The following is a 20406-nucleotide window of genomic DNA, read 5'->3' as shown; positions in this document are numbered from 1 at the left end:
CATTTTCTATTCCTGTCAAACATTTCTTTTTAAATTTCTTCAATTAAGAAATGTTATCTTAACCACACAAGGTAACAGCTTTGAAATCCCCACCTACTCCTCTCTAGAGAATACAGTTATAAATCATCTAAATGAGAGAGGCCAAGTTTCTGCATTGTACAAATTATTTATGGAAAATTCCAAAGAATCAACACAGTCTATTTTAGAGGCATGGAGGAATGATTTGCAAATGGATATAACAGATGACGATTGGTATAAATCATGCTTCTTGTGTCATGGTCCTGGGCCATGTTGGCCCAGTATTCTTAGTTTTCTTGTATGTTTGTATTTTGTTCCCTATTTAGGTCATGTTTCCTGAGTTGCCCTGTTGTGTTGTTCCCTAAGTGTTTTCCCTTCGTGGCTTTTACCCCCTGTGTGCCCCTCTGTGTATCTGTGAGCCCTCGTCTCTCCTTATGTTTTATTCCATGTTTCCCCTGCCCGTTATGTTTAAGTTCTCCCCGTGCTCTCTCTCCCCCCTGTGTGCCCTCTGTGTATTTATGAGCCCTCGTCTCCTTATGTTTTATTCCATGTTTCCCCAGCCCATTATGTCTGTGTTTTCCCCGTGCTCTCTCTCCTCCTGTCTGAACCTCTGTACTTCCTGTTTGACTCTGCCCGTCTCCCGTCAGTGTTATGTTCACCCCGCCCTGTCTCGTTATGGTTATCTGTGTCAGCTGTGTTCCCCGTGTGTTCCCACTTTCCTCGTTAACCCTCTGTGTATTTCTGTCTGCGTCTCCCTCTGTTCGGCGTCGCGTTCTCCCTCATGCTGCGTGGATTTCCCTGTGTCTCTCTCCGAGTATTAGTTTATTGTTCCCAGTTTAAGTTTTGTATTTTCCTGTCATCTTGTCAGCAATAAAGCTGCCTTTTGAGTTCATCCCTTGAGTCCGTGAGTTTTGCGATTGGGTCCTCATCCTGCCTGCCACGCAGCGATACATGACATCTTGGCCCAGAGTCAGACAATTAATCCAAACTACTTCAACATAAATGGTTAACAAGACAATATATTACTCCATCAAAAATGCATCATTTTAACCCAAACATCCCAGACACCTGTATTAAGTGTGGAGTGGATAGGAGTTCTTTATTTCACTGTGTATGGGAATGTCCACATGTGAAAGTTTTTTGGGAAAAGGTAATAAATCTGTCCAATCATTGGTGATGTGATTCCACTCAATCCCAACATGTGTATTTTAAATATATACACAAATAATTTTGTACTTGCTGCAAACAATAGAGCTCTGTTAACGATCGACTTTTGGAAGCCAAGCGCTGTGTTGCTATGTGTTGGAAAAATCAAAAAATATGTGGACTATCTCAGTGGTTTAATGGACTGACATCTATACGATCTATGGAGGAAATAACTTATGCATTAAGAAATAAACTGTTTTGGGCTATATGGTCAAAATTCTACAGCTTTTTGGTGAACTGTAACGTATACACTGTGGACTTAACGGCTTGAAGTGCTAACTTGATTTGTATATCTGCCCTTACCTTCTGTTATGGTTTGTTTTGTTTTTGTTTTTATTTATTTATTTTTTATTTTTTTATGCTCACGGTGTATTAAGTAAAACTTGTTAAAACCAATAAATAAATATAAAAAAAGAAAGTGATACATTTTCTCTAGCAGTCAGAAAGTTGTTCATAGTAAAAAGGCTTTTTTTTTTGTCCTGCTTTACTTACACGACTTTCTGCTTGCGTGCAGTGTCTGGGTCTGAAGCAGTGTACTGCACCACGACTTCATCCACAGCAAGGTCCTCTGGTTTTACCACAAGCTTCTCCTTTGGATCAAATATTGGAGCTTCATTCACATCTCTCACACTCACCACCACTGTGGCGGTAGAAGTGACCACAGAAACACCAGGAGCAAAAGGAATCTCATTCTCCACTGAAACCAACAGAGTGTGCTTGCTGGCCCTCTCAACGTCCAGCTCCTGGTTGGAAGGAAGGAAGAGAAAAAACACATAATAAGGGTGTTGGCACAGATTTTTATTAGGTAACAAGAAATCACACAAAATGCTTTCTGTCAACTAAATAAAATATTCATAGATGATAAATATCACTTAATATTATGAATGAATTCCTGATTTTCTTCCTACCTTTGCAGTAGAAAGGATTCCTTCGTGTTTGTTAGTTCCCGTTTTTACTGTGAAAAGTTCATCAGGATCACCACTGACGATCTTGAACTTGGCGTTCCAGGCTGGAGTTTGTGGTTCATCCTCATCTGTTACTATCATCCTAACCACCTCAACATCCTTTTTGTTTTCATCAACTGTTGCATTATACTGTGAGAAAATAAAGGAGGGGTCAGAAATCACAGCAGTGAAAACAGGTGTAAAGCCTCAATCGGAATGGAGAATAATAATAATGATGGATAGGATTTATATAGCGCTTTTCAAGGCACCCAAAGCGCTTTACAATGCCACTATTCATTCACTCACTGATGGAGGAAGCTACAGTTGTAGCCACAGCTGCCCTGGGGCAGACTGACAGAAGTGAGGCTGCCATATCAGCCCCTCTGGCCAACACCAGTAGGCGGTAGGGTAAAGTGTCTTGCCCAAGGACACAACAACCAGGACAGAGAGCCCGGGGATCGAACCGGCGACCTTCCGGTTACAGATGCGCTTCCCAACCCCCCTGTCTGTGTCATGATATTAGGTTCATTATTTTATGCAAGTCTACAACTGTGCAGTAAATAAATTTAATTCACTAACCATGTGGCACATTTATTTTTTTACTGCATTTTTAGGTTTTTCATGTGCTGTCAAAGACTCAACATTCTCTATACAAACCAGGAACACACTATGAATCTCGTTGGGGCTGATCAAACAAGACAATTTCTTTTGTGTTGCACAAAAAAGCCACAACGCACAGTTTATGTTGCTCATTAGTTTTCTTGCTGTTTGTTTTGAAAGATTTAGATTCATTCAAACTTTTGCCACTTATTGGAAGATCATTTTGCATGTACATATAAATTTATTGTTGTCATTGTAGGTTTTTGCTCTATCAGTATGTGTGAGTGCAACATTAATAATGCAGTTAGATACAGGATGAATGTGTTCTGCTTTAACAGAGTGAAAAAGCAGCAGTTAAACAGGAAGTTTCCAGTTACTTCATACTTACTGAGCTCTGAGTGAAGACTGGAGCGTTGTCATTGCTGTCCGTCACCGTGAGGATGACTTTGGTTTGTCCAGTTAACCCTTCTCCTTTCATATCTGCTGCTTGTACTGTCAGAGTGTACTGTGGATATTTCTGTTAAGAGACGAGGACTGTTAAGGTAGATCAGCTCATCAACAGGAAGGAAGCAACACTGACATCAGTTTACAGACCTCTATAACACACAGCTTTCAAACTGACTAAAGCTCTTCATCTATGAAGGCCTGGCATTCTGCTGAAAAGCTCAAGCTAAACTCATTTAATAGTTTGCTTATAATAAAAACCTGTAAACTTGATGCTAATAACTGATATTAGCCTTGGCCAAACTTTATAAAAATAAAGTATTCCTTGATCAGTTGGCATGAGCCTGTTTGCAGTTGCTCTGTCAAGTCAGTCTCAAAGAGTTTTACGATGCTGCACCAAAAATGCTCTGACCTCCCTTAGTTTGCATGGAAGACACTGACTTTTCTGACAAAATATTCGTCAAGTATAAATAGTTTGTCTTGAAGTATGACACAAACCAGAAATGTAGACAGTCTCTAAAGTATAGGTATAGTTTGCGTCACAATTAAATTTCACTATCAGGCAGGCAGACTACTGATCCTGATTCATTATAAAATGCTTTTCTTCAGCCCTTAGGTGTAAAAGGACACTTATATGCTAAATATGTTTAACAAATCTTACCTCTCTGTCTAGTCCTTTACCAGTGACTCTGATGCTTCCAGTAACTGGGTTGATTTCAAACATGTTGTCAGTGGGCAGCGGTGGGTCCTGGTTCAGAATACGATAGCGGAGCTCTGAGTTGTCAGTATTTGGCTCATCATCATCTTTGGCCTCAACCCTAACCACCTCAGTCCCTGGAGTGGAGGAATTCAGAAAAAGTAACTCAAGAGCATAAGTTTCCGAAGGTCTTCACATTGCTTGATTTAAGAGATTTTCTACATAAAATTGGACTTGAGGCAAAGAGTCTGCTAATTTCCTTCCAACCCAAATCATTCTCTGTCATTTTGATTTTCTGGGTATTGTTAAGGAATCAACATATATTGTTAGTGCTTATTTTCTGATTATATTGTTTTATGTATTTTAGTTATGAAGGCTTGTAAAGCAAGGCCAGTTTGACTCACAAACTAAGTGCTCATGTGATACCCACTAATGTGTGATCACATTTATGTGAATTCATTTAAGTAATTTCACTTTCAATGTAAGTGATATTTCCATTTGGAAATGCCCTAAATAACTACAGTAATTGTAACAGGAAACTTGGTAACTACCCTGGGATATTTGTAGCGGACGCTTCATTTTTATACCAATAGGTGGCAGTGTGAGACCATGGTTTGGCCTGTTGTTAGCAGCCTGAAGCGCATGCTCCGCGCTGTTTTCTCATAATGGCGGAGTATTCAGGAAACGGCAAGCCACGTCTCCCTGTCTGATCATTTCTCTCCTGTTTACAGGTTCGTATCGTGCCCGAAATAGAATATAATAGCAATCACATCCATTATATAGCATAGACTAACCATTACGGTTGGAAAGTGAAAGCGTACAACATTGTGTAGTACAGTAAATTACACTTTTGTAAGTATTTGTTTACGGCTTTAGCAGCATGCTAAGGTTAGCATGTTAGTTTGGGTCGCACACCTCCTATGCTCTGTGATGTTAGTGATCGGCTCCACCGTTATTCTGTATTGTTTTAGTATCTTGTTTCTGCCATAAAGTGTTTCCGTGAATTCAGTGCACATGTCAAGATGGTGCTGATTATACCATTCTTTCAAGCTATTTGAGATTTATAGATTTGTCCTGTTGGAATTCATTTTGAACCAAGTCTTACAAGAAAATTGGTCATGTTTATAACATTGGAATGTGTTATGGAGAATGTGTGTGTGAGCTATGTTAAGAATAAGTAAATACACAGTTGTAATACTGTAAAAGTAATGAAAGGAGTGCATAATTGTGAATTTGAATAAATAATGGCGGAGTATTCAGGAAACGGCAAGCCACGTCTCCCTGTCTGATCATTTCTCTCCTGTTTACAGGACACATATATAGCTGTCTACAGGTGCTGCCACCCGGTACCTGTAACAGTTTTCTGGGGGCTCGTCCGGGATCAGTCCTGCCTTTGAGGCTGGGAGCTGATCCAGTAATACCGGTACTTTGGGCCAAGAGTGGCAAGAAAACACCAACAACTCCAGTCTGCTGGTTGTTACCTACACCTGCTGCTGCCTGATGGAGAATAGATGCTACTGATTGTGCAGGAAATGCATTGGCCATGTGTCACAACTAGCGCAATGGACAAGAAGTAAGGAAAAATAGACAAATAAGGACTGCTTGGTGCTGCTTGGTGCTGCTTGGTGCTGCTTGGTGCTCGGACCATCGCCCATCAAGGCAAAAACTGTACGAAAGCTGACATTGTGTGACCCACTGCAAGGGATAGGGAAGCAACCATGGCGGAAGGTGAGAGGAGGAGCTTGGTGTGGGCCATCAAGAAAGACCTTCTCACCCTCTCTGCTGATGAACTGTTCCAGATTGCCAAGTCTCTGGGTCCAGTGCCAGGAGTGGATCAGTCTTGCCTTAAGTCAGGGGATGAAGACAGCTGCTTCGAGTACATCAGTGGTTTCATGTGCAGTAAGGCTTTATTAGAGTCAGAAGATCAGGGCATGTCACACTTATTGTCACTGAAAGATGTTGTTGATGCTGTTACCCAGGGTCATGTTTCTGATTTGCAGATACAGGCTGCCACTGGTAATGATTCATGTGATCTATGTCCAAATGCTCAGCCTCATAATGTCAGTGTTGAAATGAGTCCAACTAATGCAATGTTTTTAGAAGATGGTCATAATAGTGGTACAGAAGTAACTGACAGTGTGACCCAGAATACCAGCTCTACTGCTGTTTCCCAACGTGATATAGAACTACAAAAAATACTCTTCAGTTACGAAGAGCTCTCTAAGAAAATTAAGCAGTACATGCCCACATCAGGTTCTCAACTCACCTCTCAGACACCATCACAGGCTCATTGTAGAAGCACACCACACAATGACAGCTTAGTTGAAACTCAAGCACCCATGAGACATGACAAGGTGGTGTCCCTAAGAGACTTGTCTTACCTCCATCGCAGGGAGTTTAAGATTCACGGGGGCCAGATTGGAGACCAGGGATCAGACATCAGTTATAACAGCATCTGCCGCCAGATTGAAGAGGGTCTCAAAGAACAGTTTAATGATACCGAAATTGTGAGGGCTGTCATGAGAGTTATCAAACCTGGTAATTTCAAAGACATGCTAATGAACAAGGATGAACTGACAGTAGAGGAGCTTAAAGACTTCCTCCATTCTCACCTTGGTGAGCAAAACAACACAGAACTCTTCCAGGAACTCATGTGCACCAAACAAAGTGACAGTGAGACACCACAACAGTTTCTGTATCGAGTCATAGGTCTCAAACAAAAGATCTTGCTCACCTCGAAGCATACCAACTCAGATGTAAAGTACTCAGCCAGTACAGTTCAGGATGTATTTCTTCATACTGTGTATCAAGGACTGGGCCACAAACATAGTGACATTCGTAGAGAGTTAAAGCCACTCCTTGCAGATGCCAATGTCACAGATGAGACTATCCTTAAACAAATGAAGAAAGTAATGAGTGATGAAAGTGAAAGACAGCGTCGTCTAGGATCAGTCACCCGTCAGAGAAACACCAATGTGCACAGCACACAAGTTGATATTAACGGTACGCAGTGTCCTGTATTGAAAGAGGAAAATGCAGGAAAAAGACCTAAGGTGGATATGATCCAGCAGCTGTCAGAGAAAGTGGAAAAACTTGCAAGCATTGTTGAACAAATGACACAGTCACTACAAATAACAGCTGAACAGAGCAGCCAGTACAAGAAAATCAAAACCGATCACCACAGAGAAAGAAAGTATGGCTGTGAAAAGTGCATAGAACAAGACCGCCCCGACTGTCCCCACTGTTTTCACTGTGGTGAGGAAGGCCACCGCGCAGTTGGCTGCATGAAGAAAACAATACGTCAGGGAAACGGGAGCCGGTCCCTGTCACGGGACAAACAGTGACCGTGCCCCACTCTCCGTCCCAATCTGACCTATGTAGTACTAGTGAGACTGTTGCTGTAAGTTTGGCAAAATGTGACGCTGACACCAAACATAATGTAGTGCCAACCCAGAGACAGAATAACCAAGAAAATAAATCTGCTATACTTCTTGGCAGTTCACCCAACAGTAAAAGTGAAAAATTAGCCAAACTAATTGGAAAAAAAGCTCTCACCCAGTGCCATCTAAATGGTTTAGCAGTTAGTGCTTTGTTGGACACGGGAGCTCAAGTGAGCATGATTGACAGAGAGTGGAAAAATAAATATCTACCAGATACACCTGTAAGGTCACTTGATGAAGTCATTGATAATGAAGAAGAGTTAAAAGTCCGTGCTGTGAATGGTGACACTCTCCCATTTGATGGCTGGGTGCCAATCACAGTTAATTTGAGAGGGAATGAAGACCCTAATTTGTCAATAACTGTGCCTTTTCTTGTAAGCAGTTTTGTTTTGGAGAGACCGCTGCTGGGTTTCAATGTGATGGAGGAACTTGTGCAGGAACAACCAGGACGGTTCATGCCAACTCTCGTCACCCTGCTTTGCAATGCCATGTCAATACCAACAGAAAAGGCAGAGCTCCTGGTAAACCTCATCAAGGCTGATGAAGCCCCTGCACAATGTGGACGTCTGCGGACTGGCAGGTATGACACCCTCATTCCAGCGGGTCAGGTGATTTGGGTTAAGTGTCCAGTCTCACCTGCCATGAACCTGTCCGAATCTGTTTTCCTCTTTGAGCCTGATGATAACAACACACAGCTTGCTGAGCTAGATGTCTGTGAAGGACTGCTTGAAGTGCAAAGCACCAAGAGGCCCTTTGTAGAGGTACCTGTGGGCAACAACACAAAACATAACATCACACTACCAAGGAAAACAGCCCTTGGCAGTATTCATTCTGTTGAGAAGGTGATTACAATGGACTCACTAGGAGAATCTAAGCCCACAGTGACAGCCAATAGTGCCACCTCTACATCTACTCATACCAACTTACCCCTATGGCAGCCTCCTGTCGACATCAGCCATCTTAATGAGGAACAACAGGCAAAAGTTAACAAAATGCTTTGCGAGGAAGCTGGGGCTTTTGCTCGTGACAGTAGTGATATAGGATGCATACCTAGTTTGCAAATGGCAATCAACTTGAAAGATGATATCCCTGTTCAGAAAACCTACTCATCCATCCCTAAGCCACTTTTTAAAGAGGTTAAAGAGTACATACAAGAACTTTTGGTAAAAGGCTGGATAGTAAAGTCTCAGTCCCCGTACGCCGCCCCAGTCGTCTGTGTCAGAAAGAAAGATGGCAGTTTACGCTTATGCATAGACTATCGCCTTCTGAACAAAAAGACTGTTCCTGATCGACACCCACTGCCCAGGATACAGGATCTGATTGATACTCTGGGTGGGTACTCGTGGTTTAGCATCTTAGACCAAGGAAAAGCTTACCACCAGGGTTTTGTAGCTGAGGGCTCTCGCCATCTCACTGCCTTCATAACACCATGGGGTCTTTATGAATGGGTTCGCATCCCATTTGGTCTCACAAATGCCCCAGCTGCTTTCCAGCGGAGCATGGAAGAGATGCTTGGCTCTCTTAGAGATGAATGTTGCATCCCATACCTCGACGATGTACTTTGCTATGCAAAAACATTTGATGACCATGTTGAGACCCTCCGCAAGGTTCTCCAGGCACTCCAAGAACATGGAGTAAAATTGAGGCCGGAGAAATGTGACCTCTTCAAACAAGAAGTCAGATATGTGGGTCGGCTTGTGTCCGCTGAAGGAGTCAAAATAGACCCGGCAGACCTGGAGGCTGTCAAAACCCTGACATCTAAGACACCTCAAACAGTTGGTGATGTGAGGAAGCTGGCAGGCTTTCTAAGCTACTACCGCTCGTATATCCAGGATTTTTCCCGGATAGCTAAACCAATCTATGAACTCCTTCAGACCAAGCCAGGCAAAACTCAGTGTCCAAAATCTGTGAGAAACAGCAAACACCCACAGCTGTCCTCTCGAGAGCACGTTGAGTGGACCCTGAAACACCAGAGAGCGTTAGAACAGTTGGTGACCCTCCTCACCAACCCCCCTGTTCTGACATATCCCGATTTTAGCCTGCCTTTCACATTGCATACAGATGCATCTGACCAGGGCTTAGGAGCTGTCCTGTATCAGCGTCAACACGGGAAATTGAGAGTAATTGGCTATGGATCTAGGACTCTGACACAAGCAGAACGCAACTACCACCTGCATAGTGGAAAATTAGAGTTCCTTGCGTTGAAATGGGCTGTATGTGAAAAATTCCGTGACTACCTGTACTATGCCCCACACTTCACAGTTTATACAGATAACAACCCCCTAACCTATGTAATGAGTACCGCAAAGTTAAACGCAGTGGGACATAGGTGGGTTGGAGAGCTCTCAGATTTCCGGTTCGACATCAGATACAGGCCAGGAAAGTCAAATGTAGACGCAGACACTCTTTCTCGTCTCCCCTTGGATATAGAGAAATATGAAACTGCTTGTACAGAGGGATTTCCAGATGAGGCAGTGCAGGCAGTCTGGGATGGAAGCCAGGTGGCCAGACAGAAAGATGTTGCTTGGGTAGCCATGCTCAATATCTCTTCTCTGGACCCCCATCAGCAGCCTCATATCAACTCGCTGAGCATCAGCCATGATGATCTAGTTAAAGCTCAAAGAGAGGATCCAGCCATTGGCCAAATCCTCAAGCTGAAACTAGATGGAGCAAAACTGACAGATGAAATACGCAAGATGGTAAGAGGAACTGCCCATAAACTCCTCCACGAGTGGGGTAAGTTACATCTTGAAAATGACCTCTTGTATAGATGTACCAGTGACAGAAGACAATTAGTGCTTCCTGCCAAGTACAGGACTTTAGCATTAAGACATTTACATGACACGATGGGTCATGTTGGGACAGACCGAGTGCTACATCTCGCAAGGGACAGATTCTATTGGCCCTTTATGGCTAAGGACATTGAAGCCTATGTGACCCAGAAGTGTCCCTGTATCATGTCCAAGAAACCAGTAACACACGTCAGGGCTCCCATGGGTAGTGTAAGATCGGACTACCCTTTAGAACTGGTGTGTATTGACTTTTTGCATTTGGAAGCCAGCCGTGGAGGGTATGAGTATATTCTCGTGGTAATTGACCATTTCACTAGATTTGCTCAAGCATATCCCACAAGGAACAAGAGTGGGAAAACAGCTGCTGAACGGATTTTCCAGGATTTCATACCCAGATTTGGATACCCATCCAAACTACATCACGACCAGGGTCGTGAATTTGAGAATGAACTGTTCAGGACACTACAGAAATTATCTGGTGTCGGACATTCTAGAACATCACCTTACCATCCTCAAAGTAACCCTTCAGAACGTCTCAACAGGACAATACTCCAGATGTTGAGAACATTAACCGAAAAGGAAAAAGTACAGTGGAAAGACCACCTCCCACATCTTGTACATGCGTACAACTGTACTTGACATGAGTCCACCGGCTACTCACCATTCTATCTCCTCTATGGACGACACCCGCATCTACCAGTTGATCTGCTGTTTGGATTGAAGGGGGAGAATGAAACATACTCACCTACAGGATATGCCAAGAAATGGGCCGAACGAATGTCGGAAGCTTATCGGATTGCTAGCGAAAATAGCAAGAAGTCTAGTGCAAGAGGCAAAATAACATATGATAAAATGGCAAAAGGAGTCATGCTCCAGGCAGGAGACAGAGTTCTGGTCAGAACCCTCAGTGAGCAGGGAGGATCTGGCAAGTTAAGATCATATTGGGAGAGGGCTATTTATATAGTTAAAGAGCAGCTAGCAGATAGCCCAGTTTACGTAGTCCATCCTGAGGCTGGAGACCCAAAAAGAACCCAAACATTGCACCGCAATCTGCTGTTACTGGTAAATGACTTACCTGTTCAAGTCACTCCCCCCCAGGCAAAGCCTGTGATTGGAAAGACAACACGCAACAGACGAAGGATGGAAAGATCTACAGTTGCACAAAGACAAACAGACATGTGAGATAACTCTGACAGCGGTTCAGAGAGTGATTGCTCGGGGTACTGGCTAAGAGCACCTGTTGAAAGGACTGTGAGAAGGAACCTGGACCATGAGCAACATCCTGCATCTCAGTCATACCAGACCAAAGAACCTATTAGAGTGACAACAAACACAAAAAATGGACATTCACCTGTGCAAACGATGGAAGACATACTGACTATGCCTGAGCATTCACCATCTGTCAGCATTGAACAATTTGAAGAGGAAACTGGGAGAGAATGCTCCCACCTGCCATGTTCTCTGAGAGAGGAGATGGAAGAAATGGAAGTGGGTAGTGACAACCTATCTGAACCCAGAGGGTCTGGTGAGGAGTGTGAAACTCATTCGCAGTCTAACGTACAGGTTCAACCACCGGGACATACTTGTACGGACATTAGAAGATCTACCCGTCACAGGAAGCCGCGACAGTTTCTGACTTATGAATCACTGGGTAAACCCTCGGTGCAGTCACATGCGGCAGTTAATCTAGTTGGGGAACGCACAGCACCACAGTTACCTGCCACAACCATACCATCATACACTGTATTTCCATACCCACCACTGGCAATTGTGCCACCTGTGTGTATGTCACAGTCACCAATGTACTGCACCCCATTACCATACTCACCATACCAGTATCACGCATCACTGGCCCCATCTGCATACACATCACCCCCACTGTTTGTTTCATAACTAGTTCTTGGACTGATAAGAGCTAATAAGAATTTGAGAATCAAAAGTTAAAAATGTCATGATTTTGTGAATGTTGGGAGCCATTTTATTTTTGTCAGGGAGTGTGTGATACCCACTAATGTGTGATCACATTTATGTGAATTCATTTAAGTAATTTCACTTTCAATGTAAGTGATATTTCCATTTGGAAATGCCCTAAATAACTACAGTAATTGTAACAGGAAACTTGGTAACTACCCTGGGATATTTGTAGCGGACGCTTCATTTTTATACCAATAGGTGGCAGTGTGAGACCATGGTTTGGCCTGTTGTTAGCAGCCTGAAGCGCATGCTCCGCGCTGTTTTCTCATAATGGCGGAGTATTCAGGAAACGGCAAGCCACGTCTCCCTGTCTGATCATTTCTCTCCTGTTTACAGGTTCGTATCGTGCCCGAAATAGAATATAATAGCAATCACATCCATTATATAGCATAGACTAACCATTACGGTTGGAAAGTGAAAGCGTACAACATTGTGTAGTACAGTAAATTACACTTTTGTAAGTATTTGTTTACGGCTTTAGCAGCATGCTAAGGTTAGCATGTTAGTTTGGGTCGCACACCTCCTATGCTCTGTGATGTTAGTGATCGGCTCCACCGTTATTCTGTATTGTTTTAGTATCTTGTTTCTGCCATAAAGTGTTTCCGTGAATTCAGTGCACATGTCAAGATGGTGCTGATTATACCATTCTTTCAAGCTATTTGAGATTTATAGATTTGTCCTGTTGGAATTCATTTTGAACCAAGTCTTACAAGAAAATTGGTCATGTTTATAACATTGGAATGTGTTATGGAGAATGTGTGTGTGAGCTATGTTAAGAATAAGTAAATACACAGTTGTAATACTGTAAAAGTAATGAAAGGAGTGCATAATTGTGAATTTGAATAAATAATGGCGGAGTATTCAGGAAACGGCAAGCCACGTCTCCCTGTCTGATCATTTCTCTCCTGTTTACAGGACACATATATAGCTGTCTACAGGTGCTGCCACCCGGTACCTGTAACACTCAGCCAGACTGGAAAACAGGAAGTTAGTGTAGAGCTGTACAAGTATATAAATAAAAACAGGAACTAGTAACATATAAGGAGTTGTTTGTATCGAGGCTGTGTGTGACGTGTAAAGTACCAAAATAACACCTATATGAGACACATTTTTAGCTTCTAATGTTAGAGATTCTGCAACTGGCTTTGGGCTGTGCAGGACCCTCTCTCTTCCGGAAGATGATTGAATAAAGAATTATAAATGTTTTGACCACTCCTGAGTCGGGTTTTCTCTGTTCTATCATGGGGATCAAAAAATCGGGTTTAATAGTATCTTAAGATTCATTAAATATAGTGGACTTAGGGGAAAACTCAATCATGGATAAGAGTTATAAACAGCAAAAAACAAACAAACAAACAAAAAACAACCAAAGAAGTCCAGAGGCAATAAAGTTGCTATACATACCGATGGCCGTGGCCTCAGCAACATTTACATTGTACTCCTTCGTAAAATAAGGTTTGTTGTCATTCTGATCGATCACATTGACTATTATCTCCATGGGATCCTCAGCTTGTCCTGCTCCGTCAGCCACAACATGTATTTCAAACTACACAGACAAGATTTTAACAGGTTTCAGGATTCACCTTTAAATTGATTCAATTATCTCTACACCTTCAATCTACACACAATACAAACAAGTCAAAGATTTTAGTGTCTTTAGGTGTCTGTTGTTGTGATTTGATGCTATATTTAAAGAAGAAAACTAAAAAAACTGAATCTGAATGAATGAATTCTTCTTGGAAGCAAAAGCAAAAAAACAAAAACAGTGAAAAGACTGGACATTTGATCATTTAGTGAAGATATTGTGAGGCCTCACTTGTTGTTTACGTATGACTGCCTTGTTTCTTTCTCTCAAAAGGGTGTTGTTTGTTGCTTTTTGAACGAATAAAAAGATCTGCAATTTCCAGCAAGAAAATTTTAACAAACCGTACTGGGTTTGTTTCTCAATACTTCTGTAAACTGAATGTTTCCCATTAAGAACCTGTTGTTGTTTAACTGTGAAGTATTGTGTGTTTAACATGACACTGGGACAAAGCAAGATGTTTTAATAAAAAAGAAAGATAAACAAAACAAGATTTAAAAAAAACTTTTTAAATGCGGATCAAAGTGCAATAATCAGGTGCACACTTGGAAAACCATTTGGAGAAAATGGGGATGCTTACCATGTAACTGGGTGTTTCCTCTCTGTCGAGTGGTTGTGTTACATACAGATTGCCCCTTCTGTCCATGGTGAAAAGACCAACAGGAGGCAGATCAGCTCCTGGACCAGTGATACTGTAAAAGAGCTTCCTTGTTCTATCTTCAGTGGAGTGGGCCTGGCAAACAATTTTAAAAATTCACACAGGACTGAGTGAGATCACTCTCAGCATCTATAGTAAGAGTAAACAGTTAAGAGGCTGTGCACTGTAGTCTTAGGAACTCAAGACATTCCTGGTTATTTTGAAATACTGTTTAGAAGGACTCTGTAATCTTGTGATCTCATATCAACAAGATTGCTAGATTCTCTAAGGGGATTTTTTTCTATAATGTCACACTATAATAACTTATTTTAACTAATGTGACTTATTAGCTTAATCTAATTGTTAACCAGAGACTTGTAACGCGTTACTGTAATCTGATTACTTTTTTCAAGTAACGAGTAAAGTAAGGGATTACTATTGCAAAAACGGTAATTAGATTACCATTACTTTCCCGTAGGAACGCTGCGTTACTGCGTTACTAAAACCGTGATTTTTTGCGAGAATGTCTCATGACAGTGACGTAAGCGAGTGCGCCGTTAGTGACAACAGCTGTGTGCAGATCAACAATGGATCACATATCGATTGTGGGAGAGAGTATGAGCGTGCAGCGTTTAAAGCGTGGAAGTACTGACCTTATTTTGAGTTTGATTCCATAAAAAGTGACAAAAACATTAGCGTCCATTGTGCGTGGGAAGAAAACTTCTTTTTACAGCGAAAAAAAACCCCCTAAACTTCCAAGCAAGCACCCAGTGCGCAACGACGTAATGGGAAACTCACAGAGAAAGTCGTGGATTCTTCAACTGACCGCGGCACACCTGCACCAGGGTAAACCTCCGCCTACCGCAGTCCTGCTTTACAGGTGAAAATAGAGCAACAGGACCGCTGAGTCTTTGACTTTATTTATTTTCTGCTGTGTTTTACTTGCATCTATTTGAAAGAGTGAGTGTAAACACAAAAAATATTTTATTTTATGTGCTGGAATGTGCAGAAAATAGGTTTAAATGTTAAACTAATTTATTCAAGTCAGAGAATGTTGCATATAATTAAATTTTTGCTTGATGCATAAAGTTAAAAGATTAAAACTAATAAAACAAGTTAAAAAAAGAGACTTTTCCATTTGATTACATTTTGTATGATGGATTATGTAGAAAAAGTAGAATTGGGCTGAAAGATCTATCGCTTTATCACCTCTTCAGGTTGTAAATCGTGTTTTTAAAAAGTAACTAAGTAACTAAGTAATTAATTACTTTTGAAAATAAGTAATCAGTAAAGTAACGGGATTACTTTTTTGGGGAAGTAATCAGTAATTAGTTACTGATTACTTTTTTCAAGTAACTTGACCAACACTGTTGTTAACCATTTCACTTCAGTTTAGTCTTAGTTCATTAAGTTTCAATTTACAACAGTTGCCTCAAGACACTCCATGCTTCAGGGTTAAGACTCTAAAATATTAGAAAGACATGCCAACAATCAGCTGACAAACAAACTTCCTTTTAACTGGAAAAACATCCAACAGAACCAGGCTCAAGGGGAGGGGGGAGTTTAAGAAAGGGCACAGAGAAATGGGACAAATGAATAACTAATTATATGTAAGAGACAAATAAACTTTAAATTTCTCCCTTAACTTTTTTGGCATTTTTTGCCTTTATTAATAGATACAGTAAGATTGACAGGAAAGAGGAACTTGAACCTTTCTCGGTCCCTCTCAGCCATATGGCATATGGCATGAGCCACACCGACACCCTTAAGTATTAACTTTTCTTTCTGCCAGCAATGTAAAGATTTTTACTTGTGTCTTTATATTTTCTTACGTTAGTCTAAAGTTAACAGTCAAGTAAAAATGTCTTAGTTATGACTAAAGACATTTAAGAAAACCTTTGGCGATTCAATAGTAAGAATTAAGTGGGGGAAAAAGACATGCGGACTGCAGAGGAAACTACAGCTACATCCTCTGCAGAAATAAACATTCAGAAATTAAAATGTCTAAAACATTTCATAAAATGATTTTTATTGTCAAAGGAATCACAAGGTCTTTCAGTTCCCCTTACCTGAGCTACTTTTAGGGGATAGTTTCCTTTCTGATTCTCAGGAACTTCGAGTGGAGGAATAACCCAGTCTCTCTTCCTCCTACTCAGTTCTCCACCAGACTTGGGGAATTGCAGAACAGGCACTTGTAGATCAGTGGCATTCTGGGAAAACATGCAGACATATTGTCAGCAAAGTTTGGATAGAAGAAGACTCAGAAATTGACAAACTGCAAGGAGGAGCATAGACCTTCTCAGAATGAGTTTTAAATTATTCACAGACTATGATGGCTCTGTGATGGTTCAGAGTTTACATCAGTTTTCACATCTCAGCCATGAAAGGCCAACAAAGCATTATTGTCACCCTGCCAGGCAGGCAAGCAGGTCATGTCGAAAAATGTCAGACAAGACCAAATGTCAAAAAACAGACATTTTGCATGTATCGGTTCTTCCCATAAAAGTTCCATCCTTTTCCTTCATGCCTCTTTAAACAGTGTCTATAAACCTACCTCTGTGTGGTCAGCAGACTTCACTTCAGTACTGTGTTGCTGATTGTTATATTTTGTGTGGTCTCCATGGTGGTGCTTTTCACATTGATGACCATGATGATGCTCAGGGTTAACAACACTGACTGGAATTGTTATTTTGTGACCTTGAGAGTCCCAGGAGTGGATGAAGAAGGTCTGGTGTCCTTTATGAAGAACAACTTCTCTATTTACCTGGAAGATTTAAAGCCTGCATTCAATACATTTTTCAAGAGAACAATTGCTCACAAACTTTTAAATTTACCACAAACCAACCCCCCGTTTTTGCTGTCAAGTCACTTTATTCTACTCACCATTAATACACCATCTGCCTTCACATCAAAGTGACTGTCATCAGTGCTGAAAAGAAATATACGGCGGTCTGTGCAGTCAGTGAAGCCCACTGAGAAAGGGTTAGGGTTGAAAAACAAAAGTTAGATATGACAAATGAGGTACATACAGTTAAGTAACTGGCAAGTCTTAGTTTCTTTGCTGTATGTACTAAACAGTCAATGGGCTCTTCTGGATAAATAGGGACACTTATTAAACTGCAGCTCCTTAATGAAAGCGTGTCAGTGATTGCTGGATGACTTGACTGTTCCTAGTTCTGGATAGTTGCAACACTCAAAGCCAGGTTAACATTATTTGACTCAAAAAAAAAACTAGCTAAAATAACTAAAAATTACTTAATGCTTAACTGAGGAAACCTTAAAAATCTAGAGTTTTGGGTCCTTTCAAAACAGCCACCCTTTGCTTTGATTACTGCTTTGAAAGGACCCAAAACTCTCTTGGCATTCTCTCGATGAGCTTCATGAACTACCTCATTCATCTTTTCTGTGTTACACATAGATGCAGTGGGTGGAACCAAAGATCTCAAATTTGGACTCATCAGACTAAAGCACAGATTTCCACTGGTCTAATGTCCGTTCCTTGTGTTTCTTGGTCAAACAAATCCCTTCTGCCGGTTGTTTTTCCTTAGTAGTGGTTTCTTAGCAGGAGGGTGGAGTGCCCACTCCGGGTCAGGGACGAGTTTAAGTGTCTCAAGTGGGTGATCGACAGACGGATTGGTGCAGTGGCTGCAGTGATGTGGACGCTGTACCGGTCTGTTGGTGAAGAGAGAGCTGAGTGTAAAAGCGAAGCTCTCAATTTACCGGTCGATCTACGCCCCTTCCCCCACCTGTGGTCACAAGCTGTGGGTAGTGACCAGATATGGGCAGTAATGCGTTACAAGTAACATGTTACTGTAATACGATTACTTTTTTCAAGTAACGAGTAAAGTAAGGGGTTACTATTGCAAAAAAGGTAATTAGATTACTGTTACTTTCCCGTAAGCACGCTGCGTTAATAAAACCGTGATTTTTTTGTGAGAGTGTCTCATGACAATGACGTAAGTGAGTGCGACGTTCGAGGCAACAGCTGTGTGCAGATCAAAAATGGATAATATAACGAGTGCGGGAGAGTGTATGCAGCATTTAAAGCGTGGAAGTACTGACTTTACTTTGAGTTTGATTCCGTAAAAAGTGACAAAAACATTAGCGTCCGCTGTTCACTGCGTGGGAAGAAAACTTCTTTTTACAGCGAAAAAACCCCTAAACTTCCGAGCAAGCGCCAAATATGCTGCCACTGGAATGTAAATTTCACAGAGAAACTGCCGGTGTTCTGGCAAACCATCCTATTTTGGCAAAACGTCCTACCGTAAGTAGTTTATGCACATTTCTGGTGTCACAGAGTAATTCCAGCACAAATTTAAGTAGGTATGATGGTTTGCCACTTAACTTTGCCCATCAGAGTATGCTTGTAGCTCATAATTATAAAGCCAGGATGGTTTGGCACTTCATTTTACCCGTCAGAGTATGTTTCTAGCTCTTATTAACAAAGGTATGATGATTTTGCACTTAATTTTGGTAAAGTAAAGATCTATTGCTTTATTACCTGTTTAGGATGTAAATCATGTTTTAAAAATTAACAAAGTAATAAGTAACTAAGTAACTAATTACTTTTGAAAATAAGTAATCAGTAAAGTAACTGGATTACTTTTTTCGGGAAGTAATCAGTAATTAGTTACTGATTACTTTTTTCAAGTAACTTGACCAACACTGGTAGTGACCGAAAGAACGAGATCCCGAATAAAAGTGGCGGAAATGGGCTTCCTCCGAAGGGTGGCTGGCCTCTCCCTTAGAGATAGGGTGAGAAGTCCGGCCATCCGGGAGGGGCTCAGAGTAGAGCCGCTGTTCCTCGGCATCGAAAGGAGCCAGTTGAGGTGGTTCGGGCATCTGACAAGGATGCCCCCTGGGCGCCTCCTGGGCGAGGTTTTCCGGGCAAGTCCCACCGGGAGGAGGCCCCGGGGCAGACCCAGGACACACTGGAGAGATTATATCTCTCGGCTGGCCTGGGAACGCCCTGGTGTTCCCCCGGATAAGCTGGAGGAGGTGGCTGGGGAGAAGGAGGTCTGGGCTTCTCTGCTTGGGCTGCTGCCCCCGCGACCTGGCCCCGGATAAGCAGAAGAAAATGGATGGATGGTTTCTTAGCTATTTGACCATAAAGGCAGACTTGTCTGAACAGTTGATGTAGAGATGTGTCTGCTACTGGAACTCTGTGCAGCATTTATCTGGGCTCTAATCTGAGGTGCTGTTAACTTGCGATTTCTGAGGCTGATGACTCAGATGAATTTAGCAGAGGGGACTCATGGTCTTCTTTTCCTGGGGTGGTCCTGGTGTTAGCCAGTTTTGTTGTAGCACTTGGTTTTTGCAGCTGCACTTGGGGACACATTCAGAGTTTTAGCAATTTTCCATTACTTTAAGAACTGACCTTCAGTTCTTAAAGTAATGATGAATTGTCGTTTCTCTTTAGTTAGCTGGTTGGTTTTTGCCATAATATGAATTGTAACATTGTCAAATTGTCAAATAGAGTGATGTGCGATCTCGCCCTCTCACATGTACATAAGGCTAGTCAATCAAGAGACCTTAAAAAATCCCAAAACCAAAACAACCATTTAGACTGTACTGTATAATGATAATAATAATGGATTGGATTTATATAGCGCTTTTCAAGGCACCCAAAGCGCTTTACAATGCCACTTATTATTCACTCACTCTCACACACTGGTGGAGGCAAGCTACGGTTGTAGCCACAGCTGCCCTGGGGCAGACTGACAGAAGCGAGGCTGCCATATCGCGCCATCGGCCCCTCTGGCCATCACCAGTAGGCTGGTGATGGCAGGGGTTTTTGCGCAAGTAAACATTTTTTGCCCACATTGTTTTAACTTAGTTGAATAATCAACACTTAGCAGCAAGTCGGGATATAGAAAACGGATACAGTCGATTATTAGTCAGTTTGATACTTTCAATACTTTTTATGTTTTATCGCTGAGCCACCTCAAAAACTCTGGATAGCATTCATCTGTAGTGAGTGTACTCAGGCAGCAAAATAACTCTGGAATGGTGTTACATGTTAACCGGTTAGATTTGTTCACATATTTTGCTCCCATGTTCCAGATGTTGCAT

The 20406-nt window shown here is 41.8% G+C and overlaps 1 protein-coding gene across 1 annotated transcript; it reads right to left on the bottom strand.

The window, feature by feature from the left end:
- Nucleotides 1-1712: 1712 nt before the first annotated feature.
- Nucleotides 1713-16556, bottom strand: LOC120736828 (cadherin-1-like). The gene is made up of 7 exons (XM_040037148.1): nucleotides 16404-16556; nucleotides 14278-14430; nucleotides 13520-13661; nucleotides 3874-4046; nucleotides 3157-3285; nucleotides 2133-2318; nucleotides 1713-1967 (listed from the first exon to the last, which is right to left on the bottom strand). Exons 1-7 carry the CDS (start codon nucleotides 16554-16556, stop codon nucleotides 1713-1715), a joined length of 1191 nt encoding a protein of 396 aa, XP_039893082.1.
- Between the last annotated feature and the right edge of the window lie 3850 nt (nucleotides 16557-20406).

This window comes from Simochromis diagramma, unplaced genomic scaffold, assembly GCF_900408965.1.
Source record: "Simochromis diagramma unplaced genomic scaffold, fSimDia1.1 OVJJ01000197.1, whole genome shotgun sequence".
In the NCBI taxonomy this organism is placed as follows: domain Eukaryota; kingdom Metazoa; phylum Chordata; class Actinopteri; order Cichliformes; family Cichlidae; genus Simochromis; species Simochromis diagramma.
This window is presented reverse-complemented; position numbering and strand designations above follow the sequence as displayed.

What these genes read in the sequence shown, in the direction of transcription:
- LOC120736828 (XM_040037148.1), bottom strand. Translation starts at nt 16,556, where the DNA reads ATGTTTTCCCAGAATGCCACTGATCTACAAGTGCCTGTTCTGCAATTC. An exon ending in TGCTGAGGCCACGGCCATCG is followed by an intron (nt 4,047 to 13,519) that starts GTATGTATAGCA and finishes CCTCCACTCCAG; the next exon opens with GGACTGAGGTGGTTAGGGTT. An exon ending in GTAAAGGACTAGACAGAGAG is followed by an intron (nt 3,286 to 3,873) that starts GTAAGATTTGTT and finishes GTCTCTTAACAG; the next exon opens with AAATATCCACAGTACACTCT.